This window comes from Plectropomus leopardus, chromosome 22 (genome assembly GCF_026936395.1).
Source record: "Plectropomus leopardus strain MGB_pleo_1.0 chromosome 22, ASM2693639v1, whole genome shotgun sequence".
Taxonomy (NCBI): domain Eukaryota; kingdom Metazoa; phylum Chordata; class Actinopteri; order Perciformes; family Serranidae; genus Plectropomus; species Plectropomus leopardus.
In genome coordinates, this window is record NC_142197.1 from 5,692,201 (window position 1) to 5,717,536 (window position 25,336).

At 39.5% G+C, this 25,336-nt stretch overlaps 1 protein-coding gene across 3 annotated transcripts in view; it reads right to left on the reverse strand.

Moving 5' to 3' along the window:
- abtb3a (ankyrin repeat and BTB domain containing 3a) overlaps positions 1-25,336 on the reverse strand; it is a 210,106-nt gene that overhangs the window by 12,494 nt on the left and 172,276 nt on the right. For 2 of the 3 annotated variants that reach the window (XR_015775591.1, XM_088072999.1), the window contains exons 4-12: positions 23,023-23,175; positions 20,340-20,505; positions 15,598-15,687; positions 12,130-12,231; positions 9,942-10,035; positions 6,254-6,389; positions 2,838-3,070; positions 659-837; positions 287-392 (exon numbers count right to left, since the gene is read on the reverse strand). Coding sequence is in view for 2 of the 3 variants with exons in the window: in XM_088072999.1 (XP_087929125.1) it covers positions 287-392; positions 659-837; positions 2,838-3,070; positions 6,254-6,389; positions 9,942-10,035; positions 12,130-12,231; positions 15,598-15,687; positions 20,340-20,505; positions 23,023-23,175 (1,259 nt within the window). In the remaining variant the exon portion in view is untranslated. The remainder of the gene's footprint in view (positions 1-286; positions 393-658; positions 838-2,837; positions 3,071-6,253; positions 6,390-9,941; positions 10,036-12,129; positions 12,232-15,597; positions 15,688-20,339; positions 20,506-23,022; positions 23,176-25,336) is intronic. The other variant, XM_088073000.1, reaches the window with a different exon arrangement.

Below are 25,336 nucleotides of genomic sequence, written 5' to 3' on the forward strand. Positions count from 1 at the left end.
AAATGTAGAAATACAGTACTCATAGCGGCAGGCAGCCCTGCAGAAACATCAAAGCAACAATGCTGCCAGTGTGGACACCATACAAGTTTGGCGAGGTTGCTGTCACGCACTGCTCACGCATGCGGTGCGTTCCAGGCATATTGTGTTTGGATCTTCAAGCAAAAACATTTAAACTCTCAGCTTCTCACTTTAACTCTACCTGTGCTGTCAGTGGCTCGTCACTCAGCGTCATTAATGCAGGAAGCAGAAGAAAGGAACAGTTACTATTTTTAACTGGCTCTCTTACCTAAGCGTGAGGTCTGCTTCTTCTTGATCTCTGTCAGCTTGGGGATGGGGAAGGGCCCGTAGCACTGCGTGAAAATGACTGACAGCTGCTGGCTTATCACCTCGTTCTGCAGACAGACAGCAACACCAGTGAGGACAGAAACTTTCTACAGATGAGTTTTCTGGCTACTGTTCTCCATGAGCTAAAAATTTTATGCAAATGTATGATAATATGGTTTGGAGTGCAACTAAATATATGCAAATATGAGTGTTAATGTCACCCCGGCACACGAGCACAGGACAGTTTGTACTCGCAGAAAACCAGCCTTACTTTGTCTGATGTTCCTCTAACTAGCATTTTGTTTACATGCACATGAAAGAAAGCCCCGGTGACCTTGCTGGCTCGGAGGATCTGGAACATGAGCGGCAGGCCGTGCGTGATGAGCTCCTCTGTGTACTCGTCCTCCTGGATGCAGCTGAAGTCTTTGAGCAGGCCCTGGATCAGCGGCCGGCGGTGCTGGATGAAGCAGGTACGCAGGGACTCGAGCCAGGTGTGCAGCGTCCAGGGAACACCTGGGAACACCACCACGAGAACAGTGAATACAGACTCTTGTACGCCAGAGCCGCTCAGAGTCAAAGCAGTTTTTCAAGGGCGACAGAACCGACCATGTTTCCATCACTTTGTGGTGTTTGCATGAGTTGAAGGGCGATTGCATGGCGACTGTTGGATTAGCGGAAAGGCTCCGGAGGGAATATAAAGGCAGCACTTGAATAGAATTAAAAAATGTCCTATAAAAAATGGCTGCGATGTTCTGCAACAATGCAATGAGCACTGGATGTGAGATTAATATGAATAATGACATGACAGCGGAGGCTTTGTGTATCGACAGCTCTGCTGAAATGATAAGTTGATTAATGGTGGAGAAAGTTAATCAATTCTAGTAAGCGATTAATCATTTATCAAGCAAAAACGTGCAGATTCCAGCCACTCAGATTGGAGAATTTACTGATTTTAATGTTTTATGCAAGTCTAAAGTTGACATGGTTGAGTTTAAAAGTTAATTCTTGACCTTGAAAATAGTAGCTGACAAAACGATTTAACGATTTCACCACAAGGTCCAAGAATCCACAGCAAGAGGATTGTTAGCTTAGGTTAGCACAAAGACTGGAAACAGGGGGAAACAGCCTTCGTCGTACTTGAGTACAGACACGGACAGCTGCAGACTTGCACATACGAAGTGGACACACTTACACACACGCTTCAATATTCAAATACAAACATTCATATATTCATATATTCATATGCAGACATGTTCCAGACATACACACACAAAAAAATATGATGCTGAGCTCCTGACAGGAAGAAGAGGAGTTCCTCTGCTGTATTTGGCTGAACAACAAACAAAGGACAACAAAAGGAAAACCAAGGACAGAGGGTACAGTGCATGCATACAGTGCACACAACAATCGTCCAGTTAACTCTTCTAGCACATGTGCAGTCAGCTTGTCTGTAGTGCAACAAAATCAGCTGCGTGTCAAAAGCTTTTTTAATGTTTGCTAATGAACACATTTTATCTTGCTTTAACACCCCGTAAAACCACACCTTATTATTTACATTTTACTTTTCACACTTGGCAGTTGCTTCTGTTTTCAGTCTTTATACCAGGTAAACTAACCAGCAGCTGCCTGTGCTGCCTTCATATTGAGAAAATCAATCTCTTCATTGCACTTTCAGCAAAAGGGCAAATAAGAGTATTTCTTGAAGCGTCAAACTTAAATTGAACATGGATTACTTAAAGTAAACTCCATCTGCTAAGGATTGTGCAATATGACTATAGACTGTATACAAAGATGGATAACATAACAGTTCCCAAAAGTGAAGCCAAAGTATCCTGATCACCCCCGGTGGCTGGCTGCAGTATCGCTCTTTATTTGACACTATGAAATGAAGAGTGACATCATGACTGACTCCTGATTGAGTTAGGCGGGTGTATGGACAGGACGACTTCGATACCATCGCTCCACCGGCCAATCACTACTGAGTAGACTCTGGCTCCAAATGACATCACAAGCACAGGATGGCAGGGCCTGTATCTGGGATATTTTGGCTTAATCTTTATAGAGTGGGAGGAAGTGGAGATGCATTGACCGTCTTTATATACAGTCTATGAATATGACCAAAATGTTCAAAAGAGCTACTAAATGCACTTGTGGTGAGATTATTTTGTCAACTAAAATAAATTAAGTCAGTTAATCCTTATCAGTCACATTCAGTCTAATTCCAAATTACCTGGACAATGTTGGGTGAAAGCTGATGATTGCTACATGCATAGAATGAGCCCTGCATTGAGACACTTTTTCATCATCCTCTTCACACCTCTGACCCAAAAAACTCTATATCTATCTAAACTATAAAAAGTCCTACGACTGTTTCATGGTCGGATGAGCAGCTGAGAGAGTGTACAGGACAGGACGGGACAGGACAGGCACAGCATGAGCACATCTCCAGGACAGCTGGAGGCACCAGAGAGCGATGCATGTGTGCCAGTGAAGCATGTATTAGTAAATCTGACCTAAGCTGCGGATGTCTATGGTGATGTCCACATGGCCGTGCTCTGCGCTATGGTACATGGCCTCTCTCAGGGCCCTCAGTTTGGCCTTTCCTGTTCGCAGCGTGCCTCCGCCGTTGGCCTGCAGCGCCAACCTCTTCTCCCCGTGGTCCGAGCTCTCTGCCAGGATCTCCTCCAGGGACAGCACGTCCCCCTTTTCGTGCTCCGACTGGGACAGGAGCTTCCGGAATACATTCCTACAGGGACAGAGGAAGAAAATAACCAGAGTTACCACCGTGTGGATTTATGCTTCTACACACCGGTCAAGCTGCAGTTAGTCTTTACATCCATGTCTGTGAAAACATGGATGTTTCACACACATGTTCCTCCCGGCGACACACAAGATCGATACAAGACACCCAAGATTAGTGTCACCATATCAATATCTGACCAAATATCTCTTCTTCTGCTCCTGAGTTATGTCGTTGAATAATGGCCAGAAAACATTATGATGTCACTGTGAAGTTGGTCTTTCGGATATAAAATGTCATCCTTTCGTCATTTTTTAAAATGTTGTCATAATTAGCATATGATTTTTTGAATTATGGCCAAAAACCCATATGTGAGATCACAGTGACCTTTGACCACCAAAATCTGATCACTTCATTGTTAAGTCAAAGTGGACGTTTGTGCAAAATTTAAGGAAACCACCACTGAAAGGTCTTCTTAAGATATCGCTTTTACAACAATGAGATGGACCCAAGGTCACAGCGACCTCGACCTTCAACCTATTATCACCGAAATCGAATCTTCCATCTTTGAGTCCAATATCACATTTACAAGAAAGAGACAGACGAGGTCACAGTGACCTTATACCACTAAAATATAATCAGATCATTCAGAAGTCCGAATGGATTTGAGCCAAATTTAAGCAAAACACCACTGAAAGGCCTTAAGATAAAGATGAGACGGACACAAGATCACAGTGATCTCAGCCTCTGACCTTTGACCTCCAAACTCAAATCTGTTCATCCTTTTGTCTAAGTGAACATTTGTGCCAAATTTAAGTAAAACTCCCTCAAAAGGCCTTCTTCAGCTATCGCATTCATGAGAATGCGACAGATGCAAGGTCTCTAATCAGTTCATCCTTGAGTCCATGTGAATGTTTATGCCAAATTTGAAGAAAAACAAATCCCTCAAGGTGTTCTTAAAATATTGTGTTTACAAGAATGCAACAGAAAAGTTCACAGTGACCTTGATTTTTGACCTATGACCCTCAAAATCTGATCAGTTCATCCTTGAGTCTGCATGGACGTTTGTGCTAATGATCAAGAAATTCCCTCAAGCTGTTCTTGAGATATCACATCCACAAGAACGGGACGCATGGACAACCCAAAAACATAATACCATCAGCCACGTCTCTCATTAGTGTGGAGGCATAAAAACCCAGACAGAGATTAAAGAGAAGCGGAGTGACAGATTAGTTTATGGTCAGGGGAAGAGGTAAAAAAAGAGGGAAACAAGCTGTCAGGAGGTGGTGAGAAAACTGCAAAACACCTAGCACCTAGCACGACCCGGGGTCAAATACTAGGAAGAAAGTTGTGAAGTGGATGATCACAGACCGGAAAATAGTGCTAAATTAAGCACACACGCACTGCGTTGACTCCACATGAAAGCCATCCAGCTCTCGAGCTGTGATGGCACTCAAAATATTCTCATACACTTGATTAAGTTTGATTGCCTACGCTGTCCTGTTGAGTCAAAATATATGAAGCTGAAACTGATTATCACCTCTAATAAGAAAAAAAAGTTGCAATATAACATTTGAGTTTTTTGAGATACATTAGTGATGTTTACAACATTGCAACGCACTGTTTCTGCAACACCACGTAACGAACGCAGTGTGATCACAGCCAGTGAATGCATCACTGCACCATCTGCTTCAGCGAGGAGGGGCTTGTTTAGGGGCCAAGTCCAACACGACATCATATCCTGTTTTTGAGTTTGTTTGATCACCGAGGGAGGCTCACTGCCGTCACTTTGAAGCTGTTCGTTAAACGTTGTTTGATCTCCACTAACAGTCCCCTGATTTTGAATATACATCAGTGTAAATCTGCATTTTCTCTGGTTTGCAGACATCAACACGTTACATCTTTTTGGGATTTTTCAACATCTCACTCCTTAACTTTGAGCATTTAACTTATACTAAAAGCAGCCTCCACTCTTCTTGGACGGCTTTATGAAAGATTTTGGAGACTGGCTGCAGGGATTTGTTCCCATTAAGGCACAAGAGCATTAGCGAGATCCAGCACTTAAGTTGGGTGATAAGGCCTGACTCTCGGTCCAAAGGTGATGGATGGAGGCTGAGGTCGGGGCTCTAGACTTCTTAACTTTTGCTTGGCTCTATTTTCTTTGGCCAATCACAGGACGTTTTTAGAGAATGCAGCTGTCAATCATATCAATCACTGAACTGCATTTTCATTGGACATGTAAACAGCTTAGCAGGAATGTTGTTGTTTTCAGAATAAGGGCAAAAATTGTAGTATTTTGTGCATGTAAATATACTCAATGAAGAGTCATAAAGACATCTGTAAAGGAAGACCTTCTTGGCCAAACTTTCCTGTTGTATTGAAATGCCAGTGCAGAGCAGCTAAAATATGATATATATGATAATATGATAACATTGTGAAAACGATCCTCGTGTACACGGATCCGCAAAAACAACAAAAACGCTGTAGTATGCATGCCAGGCTGGCTGTGCAACTTTTTTAAAAAATCATCTCATGTAACACTTTGTAAGACTACAAACTGGTGTATTTCGCATATAGTTTTGCTTTCAGTACCTGAATAATGTCGCTCTACAGTTAGGTGTCTAGACATGTCTTGAGTCACATTCCTACAAAATGTTAAAAATATAATTAGATTTGTAAATGATGCTGTCTCATTCCCTCTTCTTTTTTTTCTCTCTGCTTTGTAAGCAAACTTGGTGTTAAGTGTGAACTTTTCCGCCCCATCATTTCACCACCGCTCCTGATGCAGTTTGAACCTGGTCACGACGCGCTGCAGCAGCATCATCATCATACTATAATTGATTGTCTTAATAATGCTGCATTGTGTTGTTGGCTTACCACTCCAGCTCCTTCCTGACAGCTCTCACTGCCCTGAATGTTAATGGGCTTTATCTTACCCAGCTGCGGGGAAATGATGTCAAACCGAAGCCATAAGTGCTGCTGAATAGACTGCGGCGCTTATCGTCGCCTTCTGTCTGACAGCGAGATATCTGCCTCTCATACATATACTGCAGGATTCTGTGAGAGGCAGATGGACCAGGACACAGTGTGTAAATGGATCAATACCATTGTAATAGATATGTCTCTGCTGGCTGGCGCTTGTGTGTGTGTCTATGTGTCCCCATATGTGTGTGTGATTGCCTGTATTACCTGTGGCCGTGTGCTGCTGCCAGGCTGTATGAGTTCATATCTCCCAGGGGGGCTGAAGAGATGCCGTTTCGACACATGGTACCGATCATCGGGTCGGCCCCTCTCTCCAAAAGCAAACTCACCAGCTCAAAGTTACCTAAACGGGAAGAAACACACAAGTAAAGGGTGAATACGCTAAAATACAGCACACATTTAATGCTCTGCGACCATGTGGATCAGTGGTGGAATGTAAAAAAGTACAATTACTCAAGTATTTTACTTATATATTCAGAATATTCAGTCCATTGGTTTGATACTTTACTCAAATAAAGGACCTGAATGCTTCTTTCTTCACTGACACTGGTGCTGAAAGTGTTTGTTGTTTGAGGTAAAGGGAGCTTTTTAAGTTCTTTGAAGCGCACAACAACAAAACATTACGCATCAAAACACCTTTTTACATTCACTGAATTCCACACGGTCGCTGTAAATTAAATCGAGTGAGATCTGCTCCGCTGAGAACAAAACAACTCATAACTAATCCCTGATGCACTCTGCTGAGCAGAAGAGCGGGAACTACTGTACGCACCAGTTTAAAGACTTCAATACTGATCTTATCTGATACAGTCAAGAAGACGCAGTTCATTTAAAACCAACTGATACACTGCTTACTCCAGCTTTTATATCCCTGTAAAGTTAATGTGAAGTAAAATAAAAGCCTGAACCCGAGTAAAATCATTCTGTGCTTAGAAAGTCTCCCACTTATTGCTATTCATTAACACATTCCAGCTCTGGGATTGTGGTCTTTATTTCATCTACATTATTTATTATTTAATGAGCTGGATGTTAATAGTATTCATTATCCCTGGCTGTGTGTTTTAAATCACTTGTTACCGTGGCAACACGGCTGCCTGCACATACTTTCCTGAGTTCACTGTAACATGGAGATTCACAACTTGGATTTATGTTTCTAAAACTTTAACTTAGATTAATTTAAAAGGCAGCAATGTGGATAAGCCTTGTGAATGAAAAAGTCAATCCTGAGGGAAATATGTGATGTATTTAACACTTTAGGACTGTCTGCAGCATTTTACGTGCTTTTCATTCTTCATTTTTTTGATAAATTTGGCTGTGATTGTGCATATGTCATACATTTTAGCAAGACTGTGTATTTTTGTTGTTAAATGCAAAATTAAATTAAAATATTAAAATTAAATACAATGTGCCATTGTAAGCCATTCAACCTCAATTTTTGATCCCACAGCCATCAAAGCATTAAAACATTATTATTATTTCTGGGTGTCATTCTGGGTTTTTGCCTTGAACTTTGTCATTTTAACTATTTACCACATGATGATGTCTTTTTTTTTAACCATATTTGGCATTTGGAGAAAATAAATGTTATTTCCACTAGGTGCACGGTCACAATCAATGTTGCTGCAAATCTTTGACATATCCCTACCTGGCATTTAAAGGGTTAAAATTCAGAAAATTAATGAATATTTGATATTTATGATTAGGACTGATGCTGGTTAAAAATAAACTCTATGAAAGTAGGAAATAATATTAATGTATCATATTTTTTAAAACTTGATTTTAAAAAAGCACATTTTGTTCACATGAGTGTGTGTAATACTAAAGTGGCCCCTAAGGGTTAAAGGAACAGTACAACATTATTTGCTTTGTTTCCAATAAGATTGACATCACTCTCACGTCTGTGTGGTAAATATGTGGCTGCAGTGGCCACTTAGCTTAACAAAAAGACTGTAAATAAGGGGAAAAAACAGCCAGGCCAGTTCTGTCCAATGATAACAAATTCCACCTACCAGCACCTCTAAAGCTCACTAATTAACACGTTATATTTTGTTTGATAAAAAATCTCAGTGTCAGAACATGTGCAGGGCTATTTCTTGGCTGGGCACAGTGACGTGAGTTTCTAATGGTTGTCTAGTAGCCTCAAACTGATGAAAAGACTTCTTTAGTTTGTCTCATTGAACACTACGGCCTTCGAGTGTCAATTAGTGAACTTTAGACCTCGATCAGACGGAGCTATTTTAGCAGCCTGGGGATGTTTTTTAGTAATTGTTTTCAGGAGAGTAAAGTGTTTTGCTCGCTGCTTTTGCATTGCTAAACACCTCACATTTTTTCTGCTCTACGCACCTCATGATTTGGCAGGAGTGCCGTGAACGCCTCAAGTTGTCACTGCTGTTTTTTGGTGAAGAAAAGCAAGTGTTACACTACCATAAGCACACTTTCACCCTCATCCTGGTCCAGCTGGTGTTACTCCCTGTGATTTCTCCCATTTCTAACGGTCTCATGTACCCACACAGATCTCCGTTTCCCTCCATCTGTCCATTTTTATGCTGATTTTAAGGTACAGCTATATAAGTTGACTTAACAGCAAAATAGCGGTTAAGCTACACTGAAAAAAAACGCAGTAAGCTGAAAAAACTTCTCTGTCTGATCAGGGCAGGTATCAACAAAAAAAGCTCGTGCTCTGATCGCAGCTGGAGTCTTTATGCTAAGCTAACCAGCTGCTGGCTTTAGCTTCATATTCAATGAACAGATAAGAAAGTGCTACAAATCTTCTTATCTGACTCTCAGCAAGAAAGTGCACACACTCCTTGAAATGCCAAACCATTCCTTCAAATGCACATCTGGTTCAAATTTGACAGATAACTAAAGAAAGGTTAAAGCTCATTTTGACTGAATAAAACTGCATATTCTTCCATCAGTGGTATAATAAGCACAATTAGTCAAGTACTGCACCAAAGTAAAAGTTCAAGGTTTTTAAGGTACTTTACTTCCATTTTATGTAAATTTATAGTTCTACTCCACTACATCTCAGAGGGAAATGTACTTTTTACTCCACCATATTTGTCTAACAGCTTTACTTTTCAAATTACAATTTTTCATACCCCTGTTAACCAGATTTGGTGATTTTGAATTTGAGTATTTGAATATTATTAGACAAACTGAAGGATGTGTTGAGAAAATTCTCCTACTTCTTAAGCTAAATAAGCTCCTTAAAAACCCTCTTGGATCTGCTAAAAAATGCATCGTCACAAAGCTGAAAATGGTGCTGCTTTTCTGACTTTTTAGAGATACGTGATTCTCAAAGCACAGCCACGCTACGAATATATGATCATGATGATGTTACAGAATCTGATGCACCGCTGTGGATTAAAACTACCCAAAAGGAAATAAAGGAATTCAAATAAACGTAATCTATGCAACATACACATTAATGCAACAGTAACATTAATCCAAAAACATCAGATAGAATAGGGAAATACTGATATTTTAAAGCACAATGAGTACTTTTACTTAAGTAAGGTTTCAATGCAGAACTTTTATTTGTAGTAGAGTATTTTCAGTCTTTGTTTTTGTCCTTTTACTAAAGTAAGGCATTAAATACTTTTTCCATCACTGTCTTTTATATGCCTCTGCATCATTGTGGTGCACAGCAACACAATGATGATGAGCAGCATTTAAAATGTGCTGCATTCTTGAATCTCAGATCGTAATTGAAAGTGATGAATTAATTAGATGATTAAAGCGGAGTGAGAATGCCTTCTGGTGAACTCTGAATCCAGCATGTCATGACTAATCCCTCACTCGCCGTATCAAGAATGAGAACACTCGGGTCACATGTGACCATATAAAAATGTGAAAGTGAGGATGAGTCTTTGCTGCCTGTATGTGTGTTTACCTGCAGCAGAGGCCAGCTGGAGCGGGGTCTCCGTGTAGTTCTCCGCCCCATCCTGCAGGGCGCCCTCCACATTCGCTCTATTATCCAGCAGCAACTGTGATGGGGAGGGAGGGAGGGAGGTGGAGAAGGAAGGAGGGAGGGGAAAACAAACCAGGAGGGAGAGCAGGGAGGGAGAAAACAGGCGAGGGGGAGACGGTGTGTTACACTCGGGCTTGGCAAGAAGAGAAAGCCTCAACTGATGGAAACCTAAACCACCTCATTTAGAGATTGTCCTACTTCTGGATACTAAACACACTCCTATCTCCACTTCCTCATTAGCTTCTTATTGTTGGTGCCTGAGCTGAGAGAGGTGGAATCAAAATGGTTTCTGTTTCTATTAAAAAAAAAAAAAAAGCCTCTGATTGCAGTGGTGAAGATTAATAATTGAAAAATTCCTGAGGGCGACGCTGTTCATCAGGCTTTCAGCCAATGTCAGCTCATACAATAACTACTGCAACAACATTTATTATATATTAAAAATGAACAAAACACTGAAATTTGGCACCCCTGAGGCTGTGTATCAGGCTGGCTGAGCTCTGCTCTGTTGAGTTCGCCTCCGGACGTTTCTCACTGCTGCTGTCGGACCAATCCTTGGATTCAGTTATGGTTTAAACCAGGGGGGGCAGTGTGACTCATCTACACATCTTTAAGGGTAACTTCTGTATTTTTCAACCTGGACCCTATTTTTTTTTATGACATTTTTGTGTCAAGTGAATAATGGGAACACAAATTTTTGACACTGGTTCAGCATTGAGCAAAAAAGCTGCAATGTAACCACTCGGGGCATTTGTGCTTTATTCCTTATTTCAGTCAGGTAATGACCACAGAATAACAATATTACAGAAAACTACTATTCTGTACGATGAGCTCTTTTATATTGTACATTTGTGCATTTTTAATGGTGCATTGTGTTATGTGTTTGTATGAACCTTTGCTGTGTTTGAGCAAAGCCAAAGACAAATTTCCTCTAAGGTGGATAATAAATTCTCTATATCTATCTCTATTTACATCCACTAAAAGGGCTTAATTTTTGCCACTGACAGGCTCAGATTGTTGTTAATTGTTTGATAACATTATGGAAAGGATCCCTACAGACTTAGACCGTTTGGTTCTAGAGTAAGATCCTTTTAGTTTAACCAGAAACAACCCCGAAATCACTATCAGAAAACTCGCCAGAACCCATATAAATAAACAGTAACATTAGCATCAAAAAAAAAAATCTGCTTAACCCTATGAAACCTATGATGGACAGCACTTTTCTTGTGCTGCATTTAGATGTCTGTCATAAGTATTTAAACCTTTAAACCCTGAGCTAATTGGCTTGATTTATTTCGTAAACATGGGAAAAAGGAAATGAGCAACTTAAGAAATGTCACGCAATTTGTCAGGAATTGATACTTTTTTTTTTTTTTCAAAAGCTAGGGAAATATTTCTTAAAACAAAATATGTTAACAATTATCAGAATTATATATTTAAAATTATTTCAGAAAGTTTTTATATTTTTAAGGCACTTTTTTCAGGTAATTTCCTTTCTTTAACTTTCCCATTTTATTTATTTATTTATGTGTATTTTCAGGTAATTTTTTGTACATTTTAATAATTTCTTGCTAATTTTTGTACAATTTCTTTATGTTTTTCAAAGAAATCAAGCCTATATGCCCAGGTTTCAAAGGCTTAACAACAGGATTTTGCTCTTTAATATTAAGGTCTATCTCTGTGGGAATTATTTTCATTATGTTGTCAGACATTCGGAATAATATTTTGAGCCTGTCAGTGGCAAAAACAAACACTTTCAGCGGACATAAACTGATGATGCACAAATGTCCGCAGTGGTAACATTACCAATTTCAAAACTTTCCATTAGTCACTTAGACACATAAACATGGGAAATAGAGTCATGGTTAAAAATACAGAATTTACCATTTAAAAGCATACATTATTAAAAACAAACTTAATTTGGAGAGTTTGTCTCGACCAAATCCTCTCCACATAATCACTACACAGGATCAAGGAGGAGAAAAATAAAAACGACATACGGCATTATTATTATTATAATGCAAAATAATAATAATCATCATCATTATATCCTCATTTTCAGGGTCAGGGCAAGGGCCACAGGTTAATGGTTACAGGTCATAAACGTCACTACCTGCACGACAGGGACGTGTCCGTGTAACACGGCGAAAGTGAGTGGCGTCCCCTGGCGCGTTTCAGGATAAACTGAGGGGTGCTTGTTTACTGTGCTTGGCACCTGGGAAGTCATAGGTGAAGTTCAGGGAGAGAGATATACAGCCATTAACATTCACAGCTCAGGGCGGGAGATGAGGGGGAGGGAGAGGGGAGCGAGAAGCAGTATGCAGGAAGAGTGTAAGCAAAAGAGGGCAGGATGGCAGAGGGAGATTTTCCTCTTGAGTTTCACAGAAAAATCTTTGAGCAGCTTGACTTCTATTTCTCATCTCAGTCCTCGCTCTTCAGAGTATATTTGCACTGGGCATGGCTCTCTGACCACACTTTGTACTATCTGCCGAGCTCCATCTTTAGTGTTTCATTTCAAAGGGGAATGAAACCAGAGAGAAAACACAACACTGGCAGAGACTACAAACACTGTCAAGACGGGCGGTGCTGACTCATGAACAAAGCAGCGTCGGGGTAAAATTAAACAGGCATACAGCCCCGATGTTGTTCTGCGATTTCAAAAGTGGCCTCATCACAGAGTAAATTACCAAAAATTATTTCTAAATGTCGCCTGGAGGAGGGCTCTTTTTTTCGACAGACGTTTAATGTAATGTCACATTTCATTTGAGCTCTGATGTTAACAGTGGGACTCTTAGTGTTTTTGTGTTTGCGCTGATTAATTATTAATTAGCTGACAATATGAGGCCGTTTTAGCAGACGCATGACTGCAATATCTTACAATATCAAGACTGTAGAGATGTGTTTTAACAAGACGTTTTAATTAGTAGAATTTTTAATCAGTGATCTGCTACATTGTCTGCTTTTATGTTACTTACAGGCTCAGTTCACCCAAATTACACTCAAGTTATCTCCGGGGCTGAAAACTGCTTAAACCTGCATTACTTCTAGTGGCCAGCAGGGGGCAAAAAGATGTCTAATAGAGCAGAAGTCTGTGTGAAAATGACCTTACTTCTTAGTTGATTTATTGCCTCAATAAACATTTTAATGGTCCGAACCACTAGTTTCAGGTCTTCTTAATTACAGCATGATAATCATTAAAAAAAATTATGGCCCTATTTAGCATAAAATGGACAATAAAGCAGGCTAGGTTCAGGGGCAAGGCTACCTTGTGATTGGCATGTTCCTTCAGGTTCTCAGTCAGATCTAGGGCTGTACCTGAATTATGTAAGTCGAATCAGATTACGCCCTAAAGTACAAATACATGTCAATTCAATTGTCAATTTATTGAATGGGCTCAGTGTTCAGTGTGACAGCGCCATACATGTTTTAGAGTAAACAAGCTAACCGCGCTGACGACAGATCACAAAAGTGCAACAACATTTTTTGCCAACACTAGATATCAAATAAGAGCCAGAGGCGGTGTCGAGTTAAGTTGCTGTGAGCTGTTAGTTCACCACTTCTCAGCAGAAGGGAGAAAATCGTTTTAGCTTAGAGCCTTACGGTGCAAAGCCTCTCCTCCTCGAGCTGCTGCGTCATATCCGCAGCTGTCTGTACCAAAGAGTAAAAGTCAATAATGCTCGCTCCATACAACATTTCCTGAAGCACACTGCACAGCACACACAACAGCAAAAAAAACAACTGCTCGACTTGAAGCAATCTCAGTCGACTGAGGGGTTTCAGACTGATGACTCCAATCTCTGACTGTCAACGCCAGAAGAAAATAAGAAGGCGACAGGTTAAATGCCAAACTCAGGGTTTCAAAATGAGAGTCGAAAAAATGAGAAGGCGACATCACGGTGGCTACTTCTACTTCCTTCATCAGCTGGTTTTCTCACTTCCCATACAGATAGTTTCGGTTTTATATGTTGAGGTTTTGAGATTCTCGCCATGTTAATAAAATGGAGGTGATTGAAAAGTCACTTTTGTGGTTAATTTTCATTTACAGTAACCTTTCCACCTGTTAAAGTTTGGGGGATTATCAATGTCAGTGGATTCCAACCGATGCAGTGTTAAGGGGTTAAATCGATCTAGTGAGCCATAACTAACATGCCACTTCTTCAAAATCTAACTACACATGTAGGGTTACAGAGATGCAACTTTAAGACCGAAAGAACTGTAAGTGATACACTTAGGCTCTTTGAGTTTTCTGCTCCAAGTTTCTGATGCTGGTGGAGATTGTTGAGAGTGAAGCTAACAAGAAGTTTGTTGAAAAGAAGAAATCTCATTTTCAGTAACACACATCTAACAAACCCGTCTCCATTGCAAACCTTCTCCTTTCTGCAATTCTTGCTCTCTCACAGTAAATAGAAGCATAATCTGCTATTCAGTAATAAGGAGGCAAAATACAAGTTATGTTGATGAAACTTTTGTTACATAAGTACGTGCATTGCCCATTAAAGCTCTACACCACAAGGTAAATGAAAGAATGTAAACACAATTAATGTTGGTGAATTTAATTATAGCACCATCTGGCCTGGTAATGTAGTACACAACAGTAGAGCTGCACTAGTACTTCGGGTGAAATCTGATGTTGTGGGTATCTGCGGCAGGACTCCTGTTAACCCGTTGCTTTGAGTATAAATCCAGTACTCGATAGTACTGGAGGGAAACAAAGTAATGTCCATTTACCTCCACTGTATTGGCGTGATGGCCGAAATCACTGATGTGTAATGTATCTAAAAACCTCTGCATATAAAAAGATCTGCTCGACCAGACTCCATTAGAAAAACCTGAGAACCTGAGAGTTTCCTGTAATTTGGGCGAACTGATGCTTTACATTATGTATTCCAGCAGCACTTTGCTTTAGAGTCAACACCCCTGCACTGAACACAGGCACTAAACCAACGGAGCAATCACAACAATCAACGATGAGGTCACCATGGTGGAGAGTCCATGAAGCATTTCTATTCTGGATTATTCTTATTGCCATCTAAAGCAGCTACAAATACACACAGGACACACTGGACACACTGCAGAGACACAATCAGGATTTAAAACAATAAGAGTTCACTGTTACTTTTACTGAAGTTCAACACAAGTGCACAGAAGTCCATGCTTCATGTACAGTCTGTGGTAGCAAGTTACACTAAGTGCACACGCTTGTACAACAGAAATGCATTATTGATGCAGTTTAAAGCAAACTGCTGCTGAACGTCTACAGTGTAAAATGTAATCAAGTAACTGGCTGCTCTGAGAGACTATCAGTGGATTATTATGGTATATCATTGTTACTGTGCAAACGATCCTCCTTTATTGCTTATCAGTGCACTTGGTGTAATAAGCTGCCAAGAGAACAGAGAGCATGCCGGCAGCAGGTGAGACGATGGAGACAGAGAGAGGAGGGGGACAGCAACACAAAGTGGGTTCATCGTTTTCACACAACAAATGCAAATGAACATTTCCGACACAAAAAAAAGAACAAACAAAAATGTGGAATCAATGTGACATTTCGACAGACTGATGGTGTCTCGTGAACACTGACCTCGCTGTTGATGTCGGCTCCGGCGTCGAGCAGCATCTGAACCATGGCCTCATCGCCGCGGACGCAGGCGTACATGAGAGGGGTCATTCCCTGTGGAGGGAGGAGGAGAGAGTTTCGGGATTCAGGATGAGGAGATGTAATGAACTGCTTTTTTATTTTTCATTTTTTTGGAGTCTTTTTTCAGCCCATCACAGACTTTATCTATTTGTTATTTCAAAACGGTAAACAAAACAGTCTTTATTGAGCAGCTCTTTGAATAAACAAAACTGTTTAAACAGTGGTGCCATAAAATTATGATTTCCAGGGAACTGGTCTCTATTTCTTTTGATTTTTTAAAATTAATTTTGGGGCTTTTTTTGCCTATATTATAAAGCACAAACAAAGACAGATAGGAGGAAGGAGGAGAGCGGACACCTTTTTAAATATTATTTTAGCCAAATATGATCTGATCAGTGCAAAACAATTTTTCCCAAAAAAAAAACACATTGCTGAGATATAAATATAAACACATTGTATCTGTTGCAGCAGCTTAAATTTAAGTTAACAGAAGTGATTGACTGCAATGAAAAAAGTGATAATGAATCTAAAATCTGGTATTTTGTACTTACATTTGATTTTTTATTGAACTAATTGCATAATTATTTTAGAAAGTATGCATTTCTGGAATATTTTTCTTAAAGAATCTCACACACCCCGTGCAGCAGACTCCCATTTAAGAAACACTTATTTGAGGTTATCAGTGGCGAAAGCGTCTGCTGTAGAAGATCAAGGCAGAGACTCGATCATTAATGGCAGCACCAGGGTCAGTTTGCCAATTAATTCTAAATTTAGAAGATTTTTTTTTAGAATTATTGATCCTAAAAAAGAATAGGTTGTTGCACAAATTAGGCAATTTTCATAAAAGATGGATGGACAAATACCTATCCAGACATCACCAAAAAATAGTTAGACATGTTTTTATTGCCTTTTTAAGACTTCAAACCACATTTCTACTGACATTTTCTCAGCGAGAACTGATGTTTTCTTTTTTTGTTTGTTCATTAAAAAATGGCTTGATTGGAGTGCTGTTCTGTTTGTATTTTGCTGTTTATCTGTTTCTCAAGTATTTAACGCCTAATTAAGTGCACTCGCCTGCCGGAGTCGAGCATCTTGATTCATTATCATAACTTACAAACACCAAACATGAGTCTCTGGTCATTTCTCTTAACTATGCGGTGAAAAATGTACATTTCAGCGCCATCAGAAAAGCCCTTAAGAGACCATTAGCAGATCTATAAGGAGCTCGCCAACAGCTGTGCTCGTTAGTTCTATAGGAAACCAACATAGAATCATTTAGTGTCCAAATCTCTCTTTAGGTAATGTTCTTTAAATCACTGTTTTGTCACGAGGAACCTCTGACGCACCATATGTTCATGTTGTGTGTTCCCTGCTGGCTACTAATCAGCCCCATGACTAAAGATTGCACTAAAATACACTCAGTTTTCACACATAACATACAACTCAGTGCCCATTTTCTCCTCATCAACCAGAGATGTTTCCAGCAGTTTCTCTGGGGGTCCAATTTTCCAGACATAATCATAACCACCTCGAAATAACCGTGTCTTTCCAATGAGAGCAACAGCAGATGGGATCCTAACATAACGTCTTATATATCTCTACATGCCACCGGATCCACAGAGCGCTCTCTTGAGCCTGACAAACCCACACACAATATGCTGCGAGCCGCAGGGTGAAGCCTTATCGAAGTGATATTGCAAAGAAAAAAATAACAAAAGAACTTTATATTAAAAACAGGTGACAGGTTCTTCCCATTTATCAGACTATCCGGCCCTAAAACAGAGCGTGTTTAAAGTGGACGAGTTTCTATCAAACGGCCTTCAATCATATGTCTGATCTGGACCATTATGTTCAACATGGGCCTTTTACGACTCGCTCATAACACACCAGAGCACTTTATGTTGAAGACTGATATCCCTTTGTGGTGATTCATGCTTAAATATTTCCTGGACACCAATCTACTTAATCAGCAGACAGTGAAAGGGCGATAGACGGCTGATGATCGTCGTGATGAGTTCAAATGACTCTCAGCTGCGATGACGGCTCGCAGCTTTTACTTTATTACTCCTGAAGCGCTGCCTGGTCGCCTGCACTGTTTAGCTGGTTTTACAAGTGAATAAAAAAGCGTGTGTGTCACCACGGTTTGTTATTTATGTGAGGAGAGAGGCGAGAAAATGTGTCAGTCAATACAATTTGTCACATTCATAAGGACCTGTAAATACTGAAAACTAATTAAGGTTTGTTCCAGTCAAATAATCTGAATGAATGTCAGTCAATCAAATTTATTCGTCACATAAAATCAAAAAAGGTTCAGTTTCAGGGAAATGTTATACTGAAATTACATCCTATATGATTTCAATGTTACTGTGCAACTGTGTTCCATTTGGGATGATGCCAAAAAAAGTGTTTTTCTTTTACCAAGATATTGCAGTGTTTCAAGCTGGTATATAACGCCACAAGGAAAGCAGCTGTTTTCACAGACATTGTAACATTTCCAGCTGGGATAGTGCTTAAAAAAGCTGTTCTTTTTTACAAAGACATTGAAGTATTTCAAGCAGCAATAATGCCACAAACAAAGGAGTTGTTTTTGACGAGACATCACTGTATTTCCGCCGGGGATAGTGCAAGGAAAGCAGCTGTTCTTTACTGGCACATCACTGAGTTACCAACGGGGATAGTGACCCAAAAATGGGGTATTATTTTGCAGAGTCATCATTGCATTTCCAGCAGGGATAGTGTCCCAAACAGTAGTTGTTTTTAACAGACAACTTCATATCCAGCGGGGATAGTGCCACAGAAGCGTTTGTCTTTTTTTTTTTTTTACTGAAACATTACTGCATTTCCAGCATGAATAGTGCCACAAAAAGCAGCTGTTTTTTTACTGAGACAACTGCATTTCCAGAAAGGACAGCGCCACATAAAGCAGCTGTTTTATACTGAAACATCACTGCATTTCCAGCAGGGATAGTGTTTCCCAAAAAGCAACATTTTTTACCGAGACAACTGCATATTCAAAGGGGACAGTACCACGAAAAGCTGTTTTTTTTTTACTGATACATCTCTACATTTCCGGCTGGGACAGTGCCATTAAAAACATCCTTTTTTTAGCGAGACATCACAGCATTTCCAGAGGGTTTAGTATTGCAAAAAGCAGCTGTTTTTGACCTAGACATCACAGCATTTCAGGGGGGTTTGTGCCCCTGAAATAGGTTATTTTAAGCTAAAACATGTTCTTCCCCAACCATAACCAAGTGGTATTTATACTTAAACCTAAGCGCACCTTTTAACACAGTTTTGTTGAAATGTAAAGAAATGTTAGGTTTCATGAAGATGAGAAACATGTAGATGAAAAAAGATCGAAAATGGGGCTCTGTACAAGTATTGATGCTTTTCATTGAGTTTTTTAGAGTATCTGAGTGGATAACTGCCAAGAGCTTCACTGAACTCAAGCACAGCACAGCTGCCGGACCACCGAATATCAGATTCCACTATTAGCTTCCACTTAGAGTGCAAGAAATAACCAATATTTCCATTGACTGGAGAAGGTGGAAAATCCCAAATGATATTAACACTTGGATGCAGTAAAACTGAGATATCGACCCGATGGTCAAACCAAACCCATCAAAGCTCAGTGCAGGATCAGTGTTGCAGCATCAGGAAGAAAACGACCATTACATCAATCCTTTCTTCTTAATTTTTATGGATAAACAGTAAAGTATGATGCACAGCTACTATAAGTTTCTGTTTATTACACCAAAATATCTTTATTTATATCTGATTTGGATTTGAAGAAAAAGTCTTCAGTATCAAATAATAATTAAGAACTAGAGTTAATGGATTCAGTAATTAGTAAACTGACAGAAAAATAATCAACTATTTTAATAATAAATTTAGCAAGAGACATTTTTCAAACAAAACTGTAATCAAATGCCTAGCTCCATCTTATTAATTTTGAGGATTTGCTGCTTTTATTGTCTTTTGTTGTCATACACAAACTATCTTTGAGTTTTTAAGTGCTGGTAGGAAAAAAAGTCAAGAAATCTTTTTTGCTTGTTTTTTTGTATCACATTTTGTATTTGTATGTCCTTGTGGTTGTTTTGCAAAAAAAATTCTTTGCTGTTCCTTTGCATCTTTTTTTGGTCTTTTTGAGTCTCTTTCGGGTCAGTACTTGTTAATTTAAGTGCCATTTTGCAGGTGAAGGCCTGGGGGCATATAACACTTTGGGTCCCAAAAATCTGCATATAACTTGATAATGAAAGTAATCATTAGTTTAGGCACTATTAAAAGCCATTATCTGAAATTATAAGGAGTGTGTGTGTTTCAGTTTGGGGTGTTGCACACTTATACCGTCATATACCATATAACCCGGTGAAATTTCAGCAAGGTACGTAGGTATGAAATATTACATACTGCCCAAGCTTACTGCAAACATCTTTGTACACAGACACAAAGAAACCAACATTTCTTGTAAGTAATGTGAATTTTGAAAAGTTGTATCAAACCGTGAGATTTTAGCACAATGCATGACTCATAGGCAGCAGCCTGCGCCCAGCATGTGTGTGTGTGAACAGACTGCCAGGTAATACTTGTTAGAAATTCATTGTGTTTAACTCTCCACTATCGCTGTGTAGGTGTGTGATGCTGATGCCGTGCGTGCATGTAGGAGTGTGTGTTAAGTGCCGGACCTGTTCGCTCATGCTGTTGATTCCATCGGGCCCAAGCAGGTTCACGGCCTGCTTGACCAGGTCCGTCCGTCCACAGTTGAGCATCCTGAAGCCCAGATCCTGCAGGAACTTGGCCTCTGTGGAGGCGGCATCCAGCTTTCTGGTGGCACAGAAACAATCCTCCGCTCTGCAGATGGAAACAGCAGATCCATGACTGTGATTAAGTGGGAGCTTATCTCGCCAATGGATTTTGAGATCTGTGGATAAACAGCTCCATTTCACACTGAAGGAAACTGAAAATGACTGCTGCTCTGCTACTTAAACTCTCGATATTACAAAATTAACTGAGACTTTTTTAAGTTTATTTCAAACTGTTTGCATTTAAACTCAATCCACTTTGCATTTATCACTTCTCTTTGCTTGCGTCTAGTTCCCTACTTTCTTCCTTTCCTAAAGTAGCTTTTCTCCAGGTAAGGCTTTTGCGGTGACTCATTATTACTCATTCATGTCTCCCGTAAAGCCTCTTAATCCAAGCTGCAAGCAGCTGCCACAGCTGATGTTTCTATGGGGTCGCGGAGGAGCTGTTTCATGATGTTTGTCAAATGTAACGTGACAATTACACCTGACATGTGTAAAGAGATGTTAATTGGCAATTCACACCTCTCAGTGTTTCATTAATTATTTCTCTGCGAGTATTCAGGATGTGATACGACTCTTAACCCACTGACACCAACACAACATCGCTGACGGAGCCGCCATGTGACAAATATTGAGCGCAGCTACGTGACTGCTGGGGTGTGTTTGTGCATGAGAGAAGAGAGTGGGGGGAGAGAGGAGGAAACAGGAGGAGACAGAAGCACGCAGAGAGAAGATTTATCCCCAAGTCACGAAGCTGGCAGATGGGTGACTGAAAGAGGGACTTCATTTAGTAACTGCAACATCTCATGAACAAACTTCTAAGCTGTGTTGGGAAATAATTATTTATGCAACAATGTTTCATAATTAAAAAAATAAATGTAACTGTGATTGGCACAGGTACTGAGAAAAAATATGTAATCAAACTACAGTTAATCAAAATGTTGGTGATTATAACATCAGAATCTGTGTTTCGCACAGAGGTTGCAGGGCTGATGATTGATCTGTCGGTCTGATTACAGCTGATCAGATTACATCGATGGATGAGAGGAGCAGCTGCTAGAGAGGTGAGGCAAAGCAAACTTTTAGACACAATAAATTAAAAGATAAAGTTTCACTTTCACTGTACCTGGAGCTCTGCTGCTCCATCTGTGCCCAGAGTACACTCTGTTCTCAGAGAACGTGGTGCGATGAATAACTGAACAATATATATATTCTAATGGCATTCCCTATAAACGGTCCGGCTTCGAAGAGGGAAAGTCAATACATAGGTGTAGATGTTTTAATTGTGGGCCACAAATAAATTAATTTGAGGGAAATCCTGAGAAAACATTCTTTTTGCTGAAAAGCTTATAATTTCTTTTGTGTATTTGTTGGTCTGAAAGGCATAATTACACGTTTTGACGAAAGATGAAAGATGAAAAAGTTAAGGGATCGCAAAAGTGATTACAATTCATCCTGAGGGGACCATGTCTGTGTGTAACAAATTCCATGGTAATCCACTCACTAGCTTTTGAGACATTTTACTGAAGACCACAAATGTCAACCAGCTGGTCTGAAACACATAAAAGATATTTTAGTCTTGGATTAATGTGGTAGACTGATTTACTAACCCAAAATACAATCCCAAAATGCAGCTAGCGCAGCTAAAATTAAATCTAACCCACTTCTTGCCTCAGATATTTCTAAAAAATGATCTCATTGGACTCTTGCTCTTATCTGACAATGCAGGCTAAATGATAGTACTTTAACACTATGATCTGTTTGAGCAGAAAAGTACCTGTTAACACTGACCTGGCTGACCAGACTGTCCTTAAAGAGACAGACCTCGTACAACATGACCTACTTTTGTACTGATAAAGGGATCGATCTCAATCGGTGCCAGAAAGTTGCCACCTGAGAATTAAAAGGTTCTGTGTGACATTTTGCCAAAATAGAGTTATACATATACTCTCATTCTGTGAAAACTTTCTGACATTATGTGAGGTGCTTTTTAAGTTTAATGCATTTTTTTGGACTTTTTATTTAGAAAACAGAATTGTTTGTATTCATTGTATTCAATATCTCAAAACTGCTAAGAACACAGATAAATCCGTATAATTCTGAGGTGGCGACTTTACAGATGATGCACAACCACATCAAACATCCACACCAACACAGAAAAAAAAAATTATACACAACATTTATAAACCTTTTTTTGCTGTCTCCCTCTCTCCGTTGTTATGACAGTATGGATATCTGGCTGCTGTAACATGCGTGTTATAATTAGTTCCAGTCCAACAGATGGCTTTATAGATTTATATGAACACACTCTTGAGAGAGAATTTATAGAGGATTTGAACAGATGTGTGTACACTGTCGCTGGACCTTTAGTATGCCATGAGAGATTTATGAGTTGAGCTACCGAGACTTATGGGCAAAGGTTTATGATGATTAAACACTTCCAGAAGTGAGATGGACTCACACTGTTTTCACTCACTGAGGTTTAACTGAACCACTGAGATCATTTCTGCCTCAAGAGCTGCTCGCTTGCTGCAGTAAAACTTTGTTATTAGCAACATATCCTTACTTTATTTGCCGTGGTTCACAGTCCACACCGGGCAGCAGCAGCCTGGCAGCCTGCCTCACGTCATCGCTGTCCACAGAAAAGCTTCGTCGATGCTCGGTGTGGGCGACCGCCACCCGGATCCACTCCATCAGCGGAGGCAGTACCAGGAACGGCCTGCAGTGGAAAACAGAGGTTTGTTTTGCTCACATCAAATGTGCAAATCATTGTGATTTGTTTGAACTGAAAGCTAAATGGGATTTTCCACAAGCAGAAAGGATATAAATAATAACATACTAATGTAATATTTAAACCTATTAGGTACAAAAGGATTTTAAAAAATGAAATGGATGACCTTGAAGGCCCTGAAAGCTTATTATTTTTATTATCAGTTTCTTACCATGACTAATGGGATCCCACATAAACGCACTATTTTCTACCAAACAGTTTGGGTTATTTCTCATGAGAGATTTCTTTTTCTATTTCTCTTTTTGCTGGTTTGAAGTAGGTGGGACTCTGTAGGGGAAAAAAGGTGACATATCTCTGTGCACCAGTCAGGATTAAACGTTTGAATCTGAATCTCATGACTGTCGGTGAGTTGTTTGGTCACTGTCAATCAAAATCTGATCAAACCACGTCTACACAGTCCTGGTGAAAAAGATAAGCTGTATTTTTGAGGTATTACTTTTGAGCAAGTAATACTGTGAGATGTTGTTTTTCCTTGACTGTTCACACTTTGCTTTTTTTCTCCGAAATCTCAATAAAGTTAAACACTGATCTTAGATCTAAAGGTGTGAAAATCTTTTCTATCAGTTTCGACTTGTTAATATTTCTAGCACCTTTGTGAGATTAAGCCGGGTGGAGCGGTGGCACTCCTGCATTTTCCTTAACTGTCCCCATGAAGTGTTAAGAGACTTTGACCTACTAAATTTTAACTGTAGCATCTACGACTCCATGCAAACATTATCATGTCAAGTTGATTTTGACCTTTTGGATTTAAAATGTCATCATTTTATCCCATTAGAAATTGTGTGAAATTTGAACACAACTAGTGAATAAATTCTAGTTACAGCCAAAAATATATTTTGTGAGGTCACATTGACCTTTGATCACCAAATATAATCAGTTCATCCTTGACTCCAAATAGACGTTTGTGCCAAATTTAAAGAAATGCTCTTAAGGTGTTCTTAAAATGCCATGTTCACAAGAATAATCTGAATGAGTTCACAGTGACCTTGACCTTTGATCTTTGAACACCAAAATCTAGTCCACTGATCAGTGAGTTTATCAGTCTTGAGATACGTTAATAAGAATGAGATACACAAATGTACATATGTACGGAAAGACAACCTGAAAACTTAAAGCCTCCTGACGCAGCTGTTGCTAAAGCGGTGACATAAAGATGTACAAATCAAAAGCTAAAAACGTTATATGCACAAAAACAGGTCTCGAGAAGGCATTAAAAGAGAAATACTTTAAAAAAGTCCACTCATTCACATATACAAATGTAAACATACAGAATGTTACCCACCATATCAATATACATTATCATGATTAATGTGACCTTTGTATGCCAAAGTGATTTAATATCACCTAATCCTGAAAAACACATTGCTGCTCTTTTCCCCTTTCAAATAAAATCACTTAATAGAGACTCTGGTCCAATGCTGATAACACACAAACTTTCTAATTAAAGATGCGCTCACAGATAACCGAAAAGGCGACTACACCAAATCAATATTCATAATTTATTACTCAGATGGTCCAGAACAGAAAGAGATCTGGATGCTGAAACCTCCCTAAATGCTGTTATTACCTTCTTTAATCAAAATCAGTAATGGGTCTTTGCCTGGCTGACATGTTCATATTTCATCATATATAGTGTGAATAGTGTGTGTGTGTGTGTGTGTGTGTGTGTGTGTGTGTGTAGTCTTTAATCACATAACCTGTGAATCACCTAATCTCTCTTTCTCTCATACACACAAACACATTTTTATGTTGTTCTGTCTGTTATTTATCTTCTCTCCTTCACAGTGCAACAGCAGCAAAATTCAGGTCAGTCATTCATCAGACATTTAACCCCTTTACATCAGTGCACAAGCAAAATGAGCTGTTGGGCTTTACAAAAAAGGACACTAATATAAATTTGTTATCCTCCCTGTATGACTTTCCAACTCCTTGTTTAAAAAAAGAAAAACAGCACACACAAACACTGTAACGTTATGGTCCTAACGTTATGATAGCAAGCATTCATTAGTTTGCATAAGCCTCACACTTGTTACCAATAACACCAGGGGAAACAATACAACCTAATATTTTTGATATAATTGTAACATAA